This window comes from Rhinatrema bivittatum, chromosome 12, assembly GCF_901001135.1.
Source record: "Rhinatrema bivittatum chromosome 12, aRhiBiv1.1, whole genome shotgun sequence".
NCBI lineage: Eukaryota > Metazoa > Chordata > Amphibia > Gymnophiona > Rhinatrematidae > Rhinatrema > Rhinatrema bivittatum.
This window is the reverse complement of record NC_042626.1, coordinates 83519765-83533800: the sequence shown is the minus strand read 5'-3', so window position 1 is coordinate 83533800 and position 14036 is coordinate 83519765. Positions and strand designations below refer to the sequence as shown.

At 49.9% G+C, this 14036-nt stretch overlaps 2 protein-coding genes across 11 annotated transcripts in view; one reads left to right on the top strand and one right to left on the bottom strand.

Moving 5' to 3' along the window:
* Positions 1-9466, bottom strand: part of SNX11 (sorting nexin 11) — a 313669-nt gene extending 304203 nt beyond the window's left edge. For 9 of the 10 annotated variants that reach the window (XR_003852223.1, XR_003852224.1, XM_029573708.1 and 6 more), the window contains exon 1: positions 9028-9324. The gene's annotated coding sequence lies outside the window, so the exon portion shown is untranslated. Of the gene's footprint in view, positions 1-9027 lie in introns of all 10 variants that reach the window. The other variant, XM_029573703.1, reaches the window with a different exon arrangement.
* Positions 9467-9542: 76 nt separating this feature from the next.
* CBX1 (chromobox 1) overlaps positions 9543-14036 on the top strand; it is a 92248-nt gene continuing 87754 nt past the window's right edge. Inside the window, exons 1-3 of the mRNA XM_029573710.1 lie at positions 9543-9694; positions 13391-13565; positions 13718-13892. Of these exons, the coding sequence (XP_029429570.1) occupies positions 13426-13565; positions 13718-13892 (315 nt within the window). The 5' untranslated portion in view covers positions 9543-9694; positions 13391-13425. The remainder of the gene's footprint in view (positions 9695-13390; positions 13566-13717; positions 13893-14036) is intronic.

Below are 14036 nucleotides of genomic sequence, written 5' to 3'. Positions count from 1 at the left end.
GTGGCCATCTTCCTTCAACATTAAACTCTCCACCTCATCCTTAATAATGGTATCTATGTTTTCGGCAGCATTCAAGTCTGGAGAGTTCCCTGGCCAAATGTCGTTACCCCAAAAATCAAGGCCATTTTTTTAAGCAGCTGTTGCGTGGCATTGGCTTGCATGCATGGTTGCCTTATCATTGACAAAAATAGCTTTGCCTACTACCAAAATGTTTTCCACTCAAAAATCAGATAACATTTTCAGCTTAAATCGTATTCCGAAAATAGGTACCATCCAAAGATTCCCCATGTTTGATTGCCCACATTTTCTTTGCTGTGAACATGACAAAGACCTATGCAACCAGAATTTCTGACAATTTGGTGATAATGTTCCTCAGCACTAATTTTATTCAAATATTTTTTTACCAAACAATAATTTTGAATACTGGTTTTCAATCTGACCTAATGAAAAATTAATCAGAAGGCACTAAATGAAGGAAACCCTCTTCATCCCAATTTTGTAACCAATTTAGCAGCCAGAGCCTGCCTTGAACATGGGTTTTGGTGTTCAATGGTTTTGAAATAACATAACATGACATGCCTGGATACTAATCCTGACTCAACAAAAAAATGTTCATCTATCAACTTTTTCCTCCTCTCATCCAAAATAGTTAATGGCACCTGGTATCAGATTTTTTTCTGCTTGTTGCTGGAATTTTCAATAGTCCATGGAATATATTTTGCCAAAGCGAATAACAATTTTCCAGTAATTCTTCGATGTACAAACCATAATGGCCATATAGTAACATGTGGTTTTCACTTTTTCCTAGGTTTTAAGAAAAGAAAATTATTCCTTACCTGCTAATTTTCATTCCTGTAGTACCACGGATCAGTCCAGACGGTGGGTTATGTCCCCCGTCCAGCAGATGGAGTCAGAACAAAACTTCTGAGGGAGGAGCCACATAAGCCCTCACCCACTCTATCCCTCTTCAGTACATAGACTATCAAAGCCATAAACAGAAAGAGAGACGGAGGGATCAAGTAACCCATCAGACCCTAAACTGGCAATTGAAAGAATTTGAACCAAACTAAGGCCCTGAAGGCAACTTGCAAACAGAGAACTGTGATGTGAAAGCTCCGAAGAGAAAAGACAGAATCAAGCAGCAGCTTCCCTGATAGATCTCAACCAATCTGAGGGAGGGCGTCTGGACTGATCCGTGGTACTACATGAACGAAAATTAGCAGGTAAGGAATAATTTTCTTTTCCCTGTCCGTACCAGCATCAGTCCAGACAGTGGGATGTACCAAAGCTTCCCTACTGAGGGTGGGCCATAGATAGCCCTGCTCGAATGACCCAGTCGCCAAAGGACCCGTAGGTCGAGGGCCTAACATCCAGGCGATAGTGTCGAGCAAACATGTGCAGGGACTTCCGCGAGGCCGCCCTACAAAGTTCTTGCGACGAGACCGAAGAACTCCCCGCCCAGGGGGACGCCTGTGCGCGGGTGGAGTGACCCACCTCCCCAGCAGAGGAGGCTTCCCCGCTCCAAGGTAAGCGTACGTAATGCCTTCCTTCAGCCAGCGGGCGATCGACGTCTTAGAGGCCAGATGACCCCTCTTAGGCCCGGACCAAAGGACGAAGAGGTGATCCGGAAGCCGAAAAACGTTGGTGACTGCCAAATACCGCAGCAGACATCTCTTAACATCGAATTTGCGGATATCCCGAGCTGCCCCTGATGAAAAGAAGGCAATTCCACTGTCAGGTTAAGGTGAAAGGCAGAAACAGCCTTGGGTAGAAACGAAGGGACGGTGCGCAAGGCCACTCCAGAATCGGGGAACCGCAAATAAGGTTGCCTACAGGACAATGCTTGAAGTTCAGAAACCCTGCGGTCTGAAGAAATGGCCACCAGGAAGAGCGTCTTGAGCGTGAGATCCTTGAGCGTAGTAGCCCGTAGCGGTTCGAAAGGGGCTCCCTCGATGATCCGGAGCCCTAGATTGAGTCTCCAAGCAGGGCAGGGAGCTTGGAGGGGTGGCTTCAGATGCTTCACTCCCTTAAGAAAAACGAACGACATCCGGAAGAAAAAACAATGGGCTCTCTGTCCCTCGACGAAGCAAAACCCCTAGGGCTGCCACCTGTAACCGAAGGGAGTTATAGAACATAAGAAGAACATAAGAAAATGCCATACTGGGTCAGACCAAGGGTCCATCAAGCCCAGCATCCTGTTTCCAACAGTGGCCAATCCAGGCCATAAGAACCTGGCAAGTACCCAAAAACTAAGTCTATTCCATGTTACCATTGCTAATGTCAGTGGCTATTCTCAGGTAATGGACTTCTCCTCCAAGAGCTCATCCAATCCTTTTTTAAACACAGCTATACTAACTGCACTGACCACATCCTCTGGTAACAAATTCCAGAGTTTAATTGTGCGTCGAGTAAAAAAGAACTTTCTCCGATTAGTTTTAAATATGCCCCATGCTAACTTCATGGAGTGCCCCCTAGTCTTTCTAATATCCGAAAGAGTAAATAACCGATTCACCTCTACCCGTTCTAGACCTCTCATGATTTTAAACACCTCTATCATATCCCCCCTCAGTCGTCTCTTCTCCAAGCTGAAAAGTCCTAACCTCTTTAGTCTTTCCTCGTAGGGAAGTTGTTCCATTCCCCTTATTTTGGTAGCCCTTCTCTGTACCTTCTCCATCGCAATTATATCTTTTTTGAGATGCGGCGACCAGAACTGTACACAGTATTCAAGGTGCGGTCTCACCATGGAGCGATACAGAGGCATTATGACATTTTCCGTTTTATTCACCATTCCCTTTCTAATAATTCCCAACATTCTGTTTGCTTTTTTGACTGCCGCAGCACACTGAACCGACGATTTCAATGTGTTATCCACTATGACACCTAGATCTCTTTCTTGGGTTGTAGCACCTAATATGGAACCCAACATTGTGTAATTATAGCATGGGTTAATTTTCCCTATATGCATCACCTTGCACTTATCCACATTAAATTTCATCTGCCATTTGGATGCCCAATTTTCCAGTCTCACAAGGTCTTCCTGCAATTTATCTCAATCTGCTTGTGATTTAACTACTCTGAACAATTTTGTATCATCTGCAGATTTGATTATCTCACTCGTCGTATTTCTTTCCAGGCCAGACCCTTCACCAAGTCTGCCTGTAGAAAAGAAAGAACCTGTGCCAGCGAGGTGTCGTCGAGTTGTGCAGTGTGCGCCGTGCACCAAGCTTCGAACACCTACCACACTCTGACAAAGGCAACAGAGTTGGATGTCTATCGGACACGGAGGAGCGGCGATCACTGCTTCCGGAAAGCCGCGACGCCTCAATTTGCGCCTCTCAAAAGCCAGGCCGTAAGACAGAAGCGAGGTATCCCGTGGAAAAAATATATGACCTTGACGAAGAAGGTGTGGGAGATGCCCGAGGCGCAGGGGCCCGTCCACCGCCCGGTGGAGTAGATCTGCGAACCATGGGTGGCGAGGCCACTCCGGGGCCACCAGGACCACTGTGCCCTGGTGGGACTTGATTCTTCTCAGTGCCCTGCCCACTAGAGGCCAGGGAGGAAGGGCATAAAGGAGGATCAGACGGGCCCTCGGCAGCACCAGAGCATCGACGCCCTCTGCTCAGTGTTCTCTTCTGCGACTGAAGAAGCGAGGGGCCTTCGCGTTGTGAGCTGTCGCCATGAGATCCACATGAGGGGATCCCCCAGCGATAGACAATCAGACTCATCGCTTCCTCCGAGAGTTCCTACTCGCCCGGGTCAAGACGTTGCAGACTGAGGAAATCCGCCTGTATGTTGGCACCCCGGCAAGGTGTGAGGCCCGCCAGTCGAATCAGATGCAGATCCGCCCATGCCATGAGCCTGTCCGCCTTCAGGGAGACATGTCGACTGCTCATGCCGCCCTGGCGGTTTATATAGGACACCGTGGTCGCGTTGTCCGAGAGTACCCTGACCGCCCGATGGCGAACTAGAGGTAGGAATCCTATTAGGACTAGACGAACCACTCTGGATTCCAGGCGGTTGATGGGCCGCTGGGTCTGGGCTTTGTCCCCTGTCCTTGGAGGGACCTCGTCTGGCAGAGCGCTCCCCAGTCCGAGAGGCTGGTGTCTGTGGTGACCCCTAACCAGTCCGGAGTCTCCAAGGATATCGCCTGAGCTAGGTTCTGTGGGACTAGCCACCAGAGAAGAAATCCTGCGATATCGGTTTCCAGCGAGACAGCAAGGCTCTCTAACGGCTGTAGATGCGCGAAGGCCCAGGGGACCAAATCTATCGTGGACGCCATGGAACCCAAGACTTGAAGATAGTCCCACGCTGTGGGTAGAGAGAGAGAGAGAGAGCAGGGAGTTGTCTTAACTGGTCCCGCAACACCTGGGCCCGCTCCGGCCGTAGGAAACCCTCGTCCACCGCTGTGTCGATTCTTGTGCCCAGGAAGACCAATGACTGTGATGGCGTTAGGCTGCTTTTAGGAAAGTTGACGATCCATCCCAGGGACTGAAGGAGTCGTATCACCTTTTCGACAGCCCGATGACCTTGGCTCAGGGATTTCGCCCGGATGAGCCAGTCGTCCAGGTAAGGGTGTACCCAAATGCCCTCCCAGCGAAGGGAACACCTCTATTTACCTGCAAGAGTTCAGCCACAGGCACAAAATAGGGACATCTTTAGGCTTATGGTCCCCAAACATTTAGACATAGTGAAGGGGTCTGATTCCCATGTTGGCCCTGGAGAACACTCTTGGGGTCGTCGCTAGCCCAAACGTAAGTGTTCGGAACTGAAAATGCTGGCCTAAAACCTTGAACCGGAGGAAACTGTGGTGCTCCCTGAGGATTGAAATGTGTAGCTATGCCCCCGTGAGGTCCAGAGAGGCCAGGGACTCTCCTTGATGAACTGCCGCTATCACCGAGTGTAAGGCCTCCACCCGGAAGCGCGGTACCCTGAGGTATCTGTTTACCACCTTGAGGCCGAGAATTGGACGGAAAGTGCCCTCCTTTTTGGGTACCACAAAGTAGATGGAATAGTGCCTTAGGATATCTAGGACCCACAGATCCGACGTGATCCGGCGCCACTCTCCGTAGAAGAGGGAAATCTGGACCCTACCCTGGGGAGCGCCGGTTGGGTCAACCTGGAATCATTGTGGAGGCTTGGCGGGTGCGGCATGAGGCGATCCCTCCTTGCCGGATCTCCGCCCACTAAATATCCGGTTCCAAGATTGAGAGCCGGAAGGAGTAGTCCTGAAGGTCTGTTGTGGTCAGGTGGTACGGGAACGGCGTTGAGTAAGACGACGACTTCTGGAGGAGCCGAACGAACTCGTGGAGCATGGCCAATCCTCTGGGAGTCTGTGCACAGCATTTACCCCCAGTGACTTGATGATCTGGGTCAGATCCTCGCCGAAAAGGAACTTGCCCTTGAATGGAAGTGAGCCCAGCCGGGCCTTGGATGCAGAGTCTGCCGACCAGTTCCGCAGCCAAAGGATGCGCCGCGCCCGCCGCCAACATCGACCTGGAGAGCTCCCGGAGATCATACAAAGCATTTGCCCCGTAGGCAAGCACGGCCTCCAATCTATCAGCCTGGGTCATGTCCGCCGGAGGTAGATCCCGTGACGTGAAAAGGTGTGGGACCCAGCGGAGACATGCCCGCTGCGCCAGAGAACTGCAGATGGCCGCTCGTACTCCCAGTGCAGACGCCTCGAAGCCCCTCTTGAGGTACACCTCCAGTTTTCGGTCCTGCAGGACCCTGAGCGCTGTGCCCCCCGTGACCGGGATGGTGGTGCGTTTGGGAATCGCTGAGACCGCAGAGTCGACTGCCGGGACCTTGAGGGGCGCAAGGAAAACCTTGGGTAGTGGGTACAGCTTTGCCATGGACCTACCCACTTCAAGCGTAGTCCCCGGAGCGTCCCCTTCCCTGGAAACCAACTGTAGAAAAGTGGAATGGGTGGGAAAAACCCCTGCGAGCAGTCGGAGCCCCACCAAGATGGGGGTCCCCCTTCTTAGCCGTAGGCTCGGGTCCCGGTGGGACCTGGGGAGCGTCCAGATCCAGCTCCTGGAGGACATGTGGGATCCGGTCATCCAACCCATCCTTCTGAAAGATCCTCAAGGCTCGAGAGTCCTCGCCGTCCAGCTGGTCCGCCGACAAAGGGTCATCCCCGCCAAGATCTGAGACCGGGTCCCCTCCCTGGGCCCTAGACAGTCCTGGGGTGTGGGCCGTGGGACCCACCGCCCCCCCACTTGGAAAGCCGGCTACCTGGGGTAGGGCCCCCCCCCCAGGGAGGGAATCATCGCTTCCTCCGAGTGCTCACCCACTTGGGGGGGGGGGGGGGGGCGGTCCGGGAAGCGGGCCCAGGGGCTGGGAGAGCCTGGCCAGAAAGGCCTGATGAATCCTCCGGACGAATTCCGGGGAGAAAGCCGTTGGAACCGGGAGAGGTCTTGGAAGAGGGTCCCCCGAATAGTGCACGGTGACTGCTGGTTGCACCGGGTCCAAAACCGGCGGCAGACTTGAAACCGAGGACTCCCCTGCCTCCTCCGAGACTTCTGATCCTCCAGGTCCTGCCACAAAATGGCCGCCGTTCCCACGCTCCTCGGGATCGGGGCCGGCTGCTGTCCACCGCTAAGGTCCTGGCTTCGTGCGTCCTGGCCATCCCCCTGCCGTGAGCTGCCCTCCCCACCAGGGAGGCAGTTGGCACAGAATCCGGCTCAGGAGAGCCGGCCCCCTAGGCGCCCACACGCGGCATATGTGGAAGATCGCGGCATGGTGCATGGGGGGGGGGGGGGGAGGCAAAGTGCGGGAACCGGCTGAGTGAGGTGCCGCGAGCGCCAAGTAAGCGCAGGAGCTGCCGTAGGCCCCCCCTAACAACCAAAGCCCCCAACACCGGCCGGGGAATGGGACCTCTCGGCAGAACACGGCAGCGGCGGCCCCGGGGAATGTGACGTCGCGGGGCGTGAAGTATCCGAGGGGAGGGGGAGAGAGGTTGGCACCACCAACGTGCACCCCAGCGGCGCAGCCGAATCCGGAGAGAATCTGAAAAAGAAAGGACAAATGGCACTTACCCCAGCTTCCCAGACAAAGCAGGAGTAGTGAGAGGACAGACCGAAGAAAGAAGCAGCAGCCTGTCCGCAAGTGCCCTGAAGGGAGCCAGCCAATGGGGCTCTCCCTAGACCTTTAAAAAAAAAAAAAAAAAAAAAAGAGAACTTGATCCCTCACCAGAGTAAAATTAACAAAGAGGCAAAACTGTGAGGAAAAAACCTACAATTAGCCTACATAGTGGGGAACTGCTGTTCCCCAACTCCTATCTGCTGGAGTCAGAAAAGTACTGAAGAGGGATAGAGTGGGTGAGGGCTTATGTGGCTCCTCCCTCAGAAGTTTTGTTCTGACTCCATCTGCTGGACGGGGGACATAACCCACCGTCTGGACTGATCCTGGTACGTACAGGGAACTGTACTTTCAGCAAATATAGCTAGCATTTTCCCTACTCTTCCTTTCCCGAGGATAACTGCCCCTTTCACTGTCAGAGTCCTGTGCCTTTTCTCCACTTTTCTCCATAGTATATAAAACCTCTAAATAAACAAACATAGTAATGAAAGCAAAAAAGGTCCAGTCTGCCCAGCAAGCTTCTTATGATAGTAACTGCAGACAAAGACAAGCAACTGTCAAACCTATAAAAAATTACTGCTAGCAACATTTTTACTAAAAAAAAAACAAAAACAAAAAAAAACCCCAATATAACAAGCAAAGCAAAAAAAAAAAACATTTGAGCCTTTTCATTTGACCTGAAATGTCACATCCCGGCTTATTGCTTAAGAGTAGTAGTCCTCATGCCTTCTGTTAAGGATAGAAATTGCCACACTAGGCAAGTTATTCCCATGCACCCTTTTCTTCATTTCCGTCCTCTAGCCTTTAGGGATCCCCAGTGCTTATCCCATGCCCCTCTGAATTCTTTGTTTTCGTCTTCACCACTCCTCCGGAAGGGCATTCCAGGCATTCACCACCAAGAAGAAATTGCTCCCCTGGAGCAATCCCTGTTGGTGCACTCCATCTGTACTGGCCTACCTTTCGTTTGGCAATAGGTTTTTATAATTGTCAATATGAGTTCTGTGAAGAATTTTTCCTCTCCATCCCACGGGTATTCTGGCTACAGTCTCACTCTCTTGGGGCCTGTCCCGGAATCAGACGCCAATGAAGAATGGGACCGTCTCTTCTCTGCAATAGTTTCTCTTCTCAAACATGGCATGAAATGTTGACCCGGGCTGACTGTGCTGCTCTGAGGGGTCGGCACTGCTTCCCTCTTCCATTGCGGCTGCTCCCTCGGGACCATCACAACTTAAATGAGCCTACGATGCTTGGAATGCATTAGGTTCCGCATCCAGTGCACTTTCTAGCCCTCTCCATACCGCTCCAGTGAATCTTCGGATGGGAGAAGTTTGGGCCGGGTCCATAGCTTGGACCTTGCCTCCGTTTTGCCATTGAGCTTCCTGCTGTTCAGCTGCATTTTTTTTGAGTCAAAGATTCACTTATTCTCTGAAGTGGGAAATACAGGAGCACAAGCCTGATTCCCCTGGGAAAGCACGGGCCTGAGCAGCCCTATGAGAATTGTTGTCCTGAGAAGGGACTCCTGGCCCAGCTCTGGCTGGCCCTGGGAAAATCGACCTTAAAGAAAGCCATTACCCCTCGGAGCTTCTTCCTATTACCCCAGCTACCATCTACTGGAGTCAGAGAACTATGAACTTTTTCTGCTGTTCCAGACTATATAGGGAGGGATGGCAGGACAAGAAAGTTTGCACTCTGCTCCATCTGCTGGAAGGGGGATAGGGATTGGTCTGACAGGGCAAAGAGGTATCTTCTTTTTCTTATTTTGACACTGTACCAGCGTCCCCATACTCGATCTTTTCTATCTTTGTACTCTTTTCATTAATGTTCAGGATCCTTTCTTCCCCACTCTTATCCTCCACCTATCTTACAGAGCTATTCTTTCTTCGTTTCCCCAGAAAGCTAATCCTCAGGCAAAAAAAAAAGGCTTCTTCCCTTAACCTGACTCCTTACCTCTCTATTTCCCGTTCCCAGGAAGCAGCGCAAAGTGGAGAAGGTCAGAAGCTTCGGATTCAGAGTCCAGATGAAGGGAGAACTTAGAGGGTTTAGGCACGAAAGCAGAAAGGTCTGCTTTCTGAAAAGATGAGAACAGCACAAAGGAAGTAAAAGCAAAGACTCAGTGTGCTGGAAGAGCTGCCCCTCTGTCTTACCGCTTGTACATTCCGCGTCCCGCAGCCTTCTGCGTCTGCTCTTCCTGTCACCTCTTATTGGCTGCTGCCGATGAAATCATCACCCTGCGACTGCTAGCTGGACTGCCTGAGGCAAAGAAAAGGAGCCAGGAAAGTAGAAGGCTACCAACACTCAGCTGCCCAGTCCAGAACTAGCTCAACCCACACACAAATGTTTGTCTGCTCAACGAGGGGGAAGTAGCCCAATTGGCCATGAAGTAGCCCAATCTGACAAGTGCTCTTGAACTTGTCGGGAGATGTAGTCCTGTGTTTCCTGGGAGCCTCGGCGCCTGCGCACTTCCTGCATCTCAGCGGCGGTTGGAGAAGCTGCTTGTTGGGCTCTTTTGTTCAGCTGAGGCGGGAGCGCGAGCGACGGTGCGGCCTGGACAGCGCGCGATTCTCGGACCGGAACTCGAACCCAGCTCCGCTTGGATATTGCAAAGCTGTGATAGGTGAGGTCCGGGGTAGCTCCATCCTGCACGCTTTACGCGGTGCTTTGCATGTAATCTCTCGCCGCGAGAGCCCGGGAACGCATGATAAGAAAGCGTGCTATCTGGGAGACAGCCCAGCTATAAGATCCATCCTCTTCAACTATAGCTCGCTGAATCCTCCCCATCCCCCCAATCAAAACTCCCTGAATCCTTGCCATTCCCCAACTGTAACTCCCTAAATCCTTTCCATCACCCCAACTGTAACTCGCTAAATTTTCTCCATCCCTGAATCCCCATCCCCCAAGTATAACTCCCTGAATCCTCCCCCCAAGTATAACTCCCTGAATCCTCCCCCCAAGTATAACTCCCTGAATCCTTCCCATTCCCCAACTGTAACTCTCTAAATCCTTTCCATCACCCCAACTGTAACTCTTTAAATCCTTGCCATCACTCCAACTGTAACTCACTAAATCTTCCCCATCCCTGAATTCTCCATTTATTCCAACTATAAATCTCCCAAACCTTCCTATCTCCCAGTTACTCCCCAAGCATTCTCCCCCCAGCTATAACACTCCAAATCTTCCCCCACTATAATTCCACCTTGTCAGTATTGTGCATATCCACAATGTAATAGCAAGGCTCTGGGGCCTACATACAATATAGTTATATGTAACTGGACCTGATCATCATTATCCACTATCCCCCATCCTTCCATCCCCTAACTAATCTCCCCTAGATATAACTCCCTATCTTCGCAACTATAATTCTCCAAATCCTCCCCATGCCCCAGTTATCCCCTGAACTATAACTTTCCAAGTCCCTGATTCACATTACCAAGTCCCCATCCCCCAATTTATCCCCCAGGTTTCCCCCCATCCTCCCAGTTATGCTCCCTTATTCCCCATCCCTCCATTTATGCTTCAGGTATAATTTTAATTTTCCCCATTCTCTCAGTTATCTTCCCCATAAAGCCCAAAGTCTCTACATTTCCCAGTTATCCATTACCCAAACCTCCTTCCTCCCATCCCCTTATAACCAAACATCCCATCCCTCAGTTATTCCAACTACCTAAATTCTTCCCATCTCCCCAGTTACCCCCAAATTCCCTGATCCCCCCAATTATCCCCTGAACTATAATTCCCCATCCCCCATGTTATTCCAACCATAAATCTCCAAATCCTCCATATCCTCAGCTATAAATCTTCCCCATTCCCCCAAATGCAATTCCCCATTCCTTCCAATCCCCCCAGTTATCCCATTCACATGGGATTGCCAACTGTCTCCCTTTACCCTATAACTCTTATTCCGTCTGCTCAATCTGTCCAGCCTCCTAGAAGTACCACCCCCTTTCCCTAATATAGCTCTCTAACAGGACGATACAGTACAGTGCGCTCCGACAGAGACGGAGCGCACTGTTAGCCGGCATTTGGACGCGCGTTTTGGACGTGCTAGCTTTACCCCTTATTCAGTAAGGGGTAATAGCGTGTCCAACTCCCCCGAACCTAATAGCGCCCGCAACATGCAAATGCATGTTGATGGCCCTATTAGGTATTCCCGTGCGATTCAGAAAGCAAAATGTGCAGCCAAGCCGCACAATTTTGCTTTCAGAAATTAGCGCCTACCCAAAAGGTTGGCGCTAAGTCGGAGGTCCCGAAAGTTTAAAAAAGTAAAAAAAAAAAAAAAAATTTAAAATGGGCCCGCGGCTAGCAGGTCAAAAACCGAATGCTCAATTTTGCCGGCGTCCGGTTTCCGAACCCGTGGCTGTCAGCGGGCTCGAGAACCGATGCCGGCAAAATTGAGCGTCGGCTGTCAAATCTGCTGACAGCCGCCGCTTCCATCAAAAAAAGAGGCGCTAGGGACGCGGTAGTTTCCCTAGCGCCTCTTTTTACCGCCGGGCCTAATTTTAATAAATTAAAATACTGAATCGCACGCACAGGAGAGTGGCCTGTGCGTGTGCCGGGAGAGCAGGTGCTCGCCCGCTCTCCCGCGTTTTTACTGTATCGGCCCGTAAATTATCCCATAATTATCCAACCCACAACTATCTCTCCCAATATTCTCCTTCTGCCTCCCAGCTATTCCAACCCCACAAAGAACTAGATCACACTACTTCCGCTATATTTCCCAACAAAACTCCATATAAACCTCCATTTCCCCCCCCAGCTCTCCCAGCATACAGAGGACCCATCCACTCCTTCAACTGTAACATGTCCCAGCTATAATTCCCCTAATCTTCCCAACCCCACAAGAGGCTATCTTTCCCCAATATTCATCCTATACCCCCCCCCCCCCCCCCCCCCCCCAAACCATCTGTGATTCCACAACTATAATTTCCCTAACACTTTTAAACCCCATCTCAACCTTGCAGGGAGTCAGCAACTCCCCAACTATAACTTTCCCCTGTTCGACTATTAGACTCACCCACTGATCCCAACCCCATCTACTGCACCTGATCAAGTATTCCCTATCAAGCTATACTGCCCCAGTTGTAATTCTACTACACTATGTTAACCCTGCATGGCGACTGCCCCCTTCCCTCATCTTGAACTTGAACTACCCCACATCTCATGCCCAAACCATCTAATCTCCTATATCCCAACCTTGCAGGAGGCCAATCATTCTCTAAATTAACTTCCCAACCTAATGATCATATTCTGCTCTCTTCTCCCTGCACTCATCCAAGCTCCCCCCAGTTCCCCAACCTGTCAAGGGCCAAAGCCTCCTCTGTTGCCAGCCATCTCCCCAAAAATTATTCAAAGCTCATTGGCAGCCAGCTACCCTCCCAACCTAGTCTAAACCTGTTAGATGGCAAAATAACTCCTCAAAACCCTTCACTGTTGCTGGCACCAGCATATTAAGGATATCGGGAGATTTAGAGACTCTGCTTTTATTAAGTGCCTGGGTGAAATGTGCAAGCTACACCACAGGTTAACAAAACCCTTTAGGATCTGGGCTGTTAACCCACAGCCAAGCATTGCTAACTGTGATTTGCAGACTACTGCAGAGGCTTCAAAGCACTCGTTTTGCACTATAATAGAAAGTACTGGTAACATGTATTAGTTTGTGAGAATTTTCTTTTTATTTCCAAATTTCCTGTTGTGTTCACTGTTATCTGTGAGGGCATTTTCTGCTATAGGCTTTCCATAAATTGCTGCAGGTACTGATTGCAGCCCCCTCCACCCTATGGTTAATAACAGAAAAGTTGCCAAAATGGGTGCTTTAATTATTTTTGTGATCATAGTTATAGCAAGACTCAGCAAATGTTTATGATCAAAGACTTTACAAATCCAAAACTGTCAATTTTGTTAGTCTTGTGGATTAATCATTTTATCTACTCTTTGCATGCCTGAGGGGTACTGTGCACACCTACTTACTGCTGTAGAATTTAGGTGAGGGAGCACATTGCCCTGGTGTCTCTTTACACAGAAATAAAGTTAGAGCTGGAAAAATATTTATAAAATCTGGGCAATAGCTAAAATTTTGAGGAGGAACATTTTTTTTCCTTATTTAACTTTTTAATTTTTGCAGCTTTTTCCTTTTGCTTAATTTGCTTTTCCCTCTTTCCTATCACATCTTTCTTCCCCTCCTTCTCCTCTCCTGTTTTGTACGCTCCTGAACCAGCCATAGCAGCAGCATTCTCAGTGATCCCTGCATTTGCTTTGTGTACCTTTTCCATACTGGAATAGAGAATCTTGACTTGTTGCTTCTCTGCCACTTCAGCAGCGTTCCTTTAATCTGAAAAACTGGCCAACGCAATGGGAAAAAAGCAAAACAAGAAGAAAGTGGAGGAGGTACTTGAGGAAGAAGAGGAAGAGTATGTCGTGGAGAAAGTCTTGGACCGGCGGGTGGTGAAAGGAAAAGTCGAATATCTCTTAAAATGGAAAGGTTTTTCAGAGTAAGTCCTTTGAACCTGGTAGGAGTATTTGGCTCAGCTAGCAGTTGGGTTTGGTTGGGGGAAATGCAACACCCGCTCTGGCTCCCAGGGTTGTGGGAGGGAGAGAAGCATTAGTTTGTCTTAGTGTTGCCCATCATATGTTTTGGTTGCAGTGAAGACAACACTTGGGAACCTGAGGAGAACTTGGACTGTCCCGATCTAATTGCAGAATTCTTACAGTCACAAAAATCTGCACATGAAACAGAGAAATCAGAGGGCAGCAAACGGAAGGCAGATTCTGACAGTGAGCTAGGTGAAGAAAGCAGGCCAAAGAAAAAGAAAGAAGAGGTAAGCATACATGTATCGTGGCCATGTCAGAAGCTGCTAGTCCCTAGAAAGAGACGACTCTACAGTGTGCATAGTTACAGGATCTCTGGCTCAGTACAAACTACGTGCATGAGTTGAAGTTGTCTATTCTTTTCGCATGTTTTT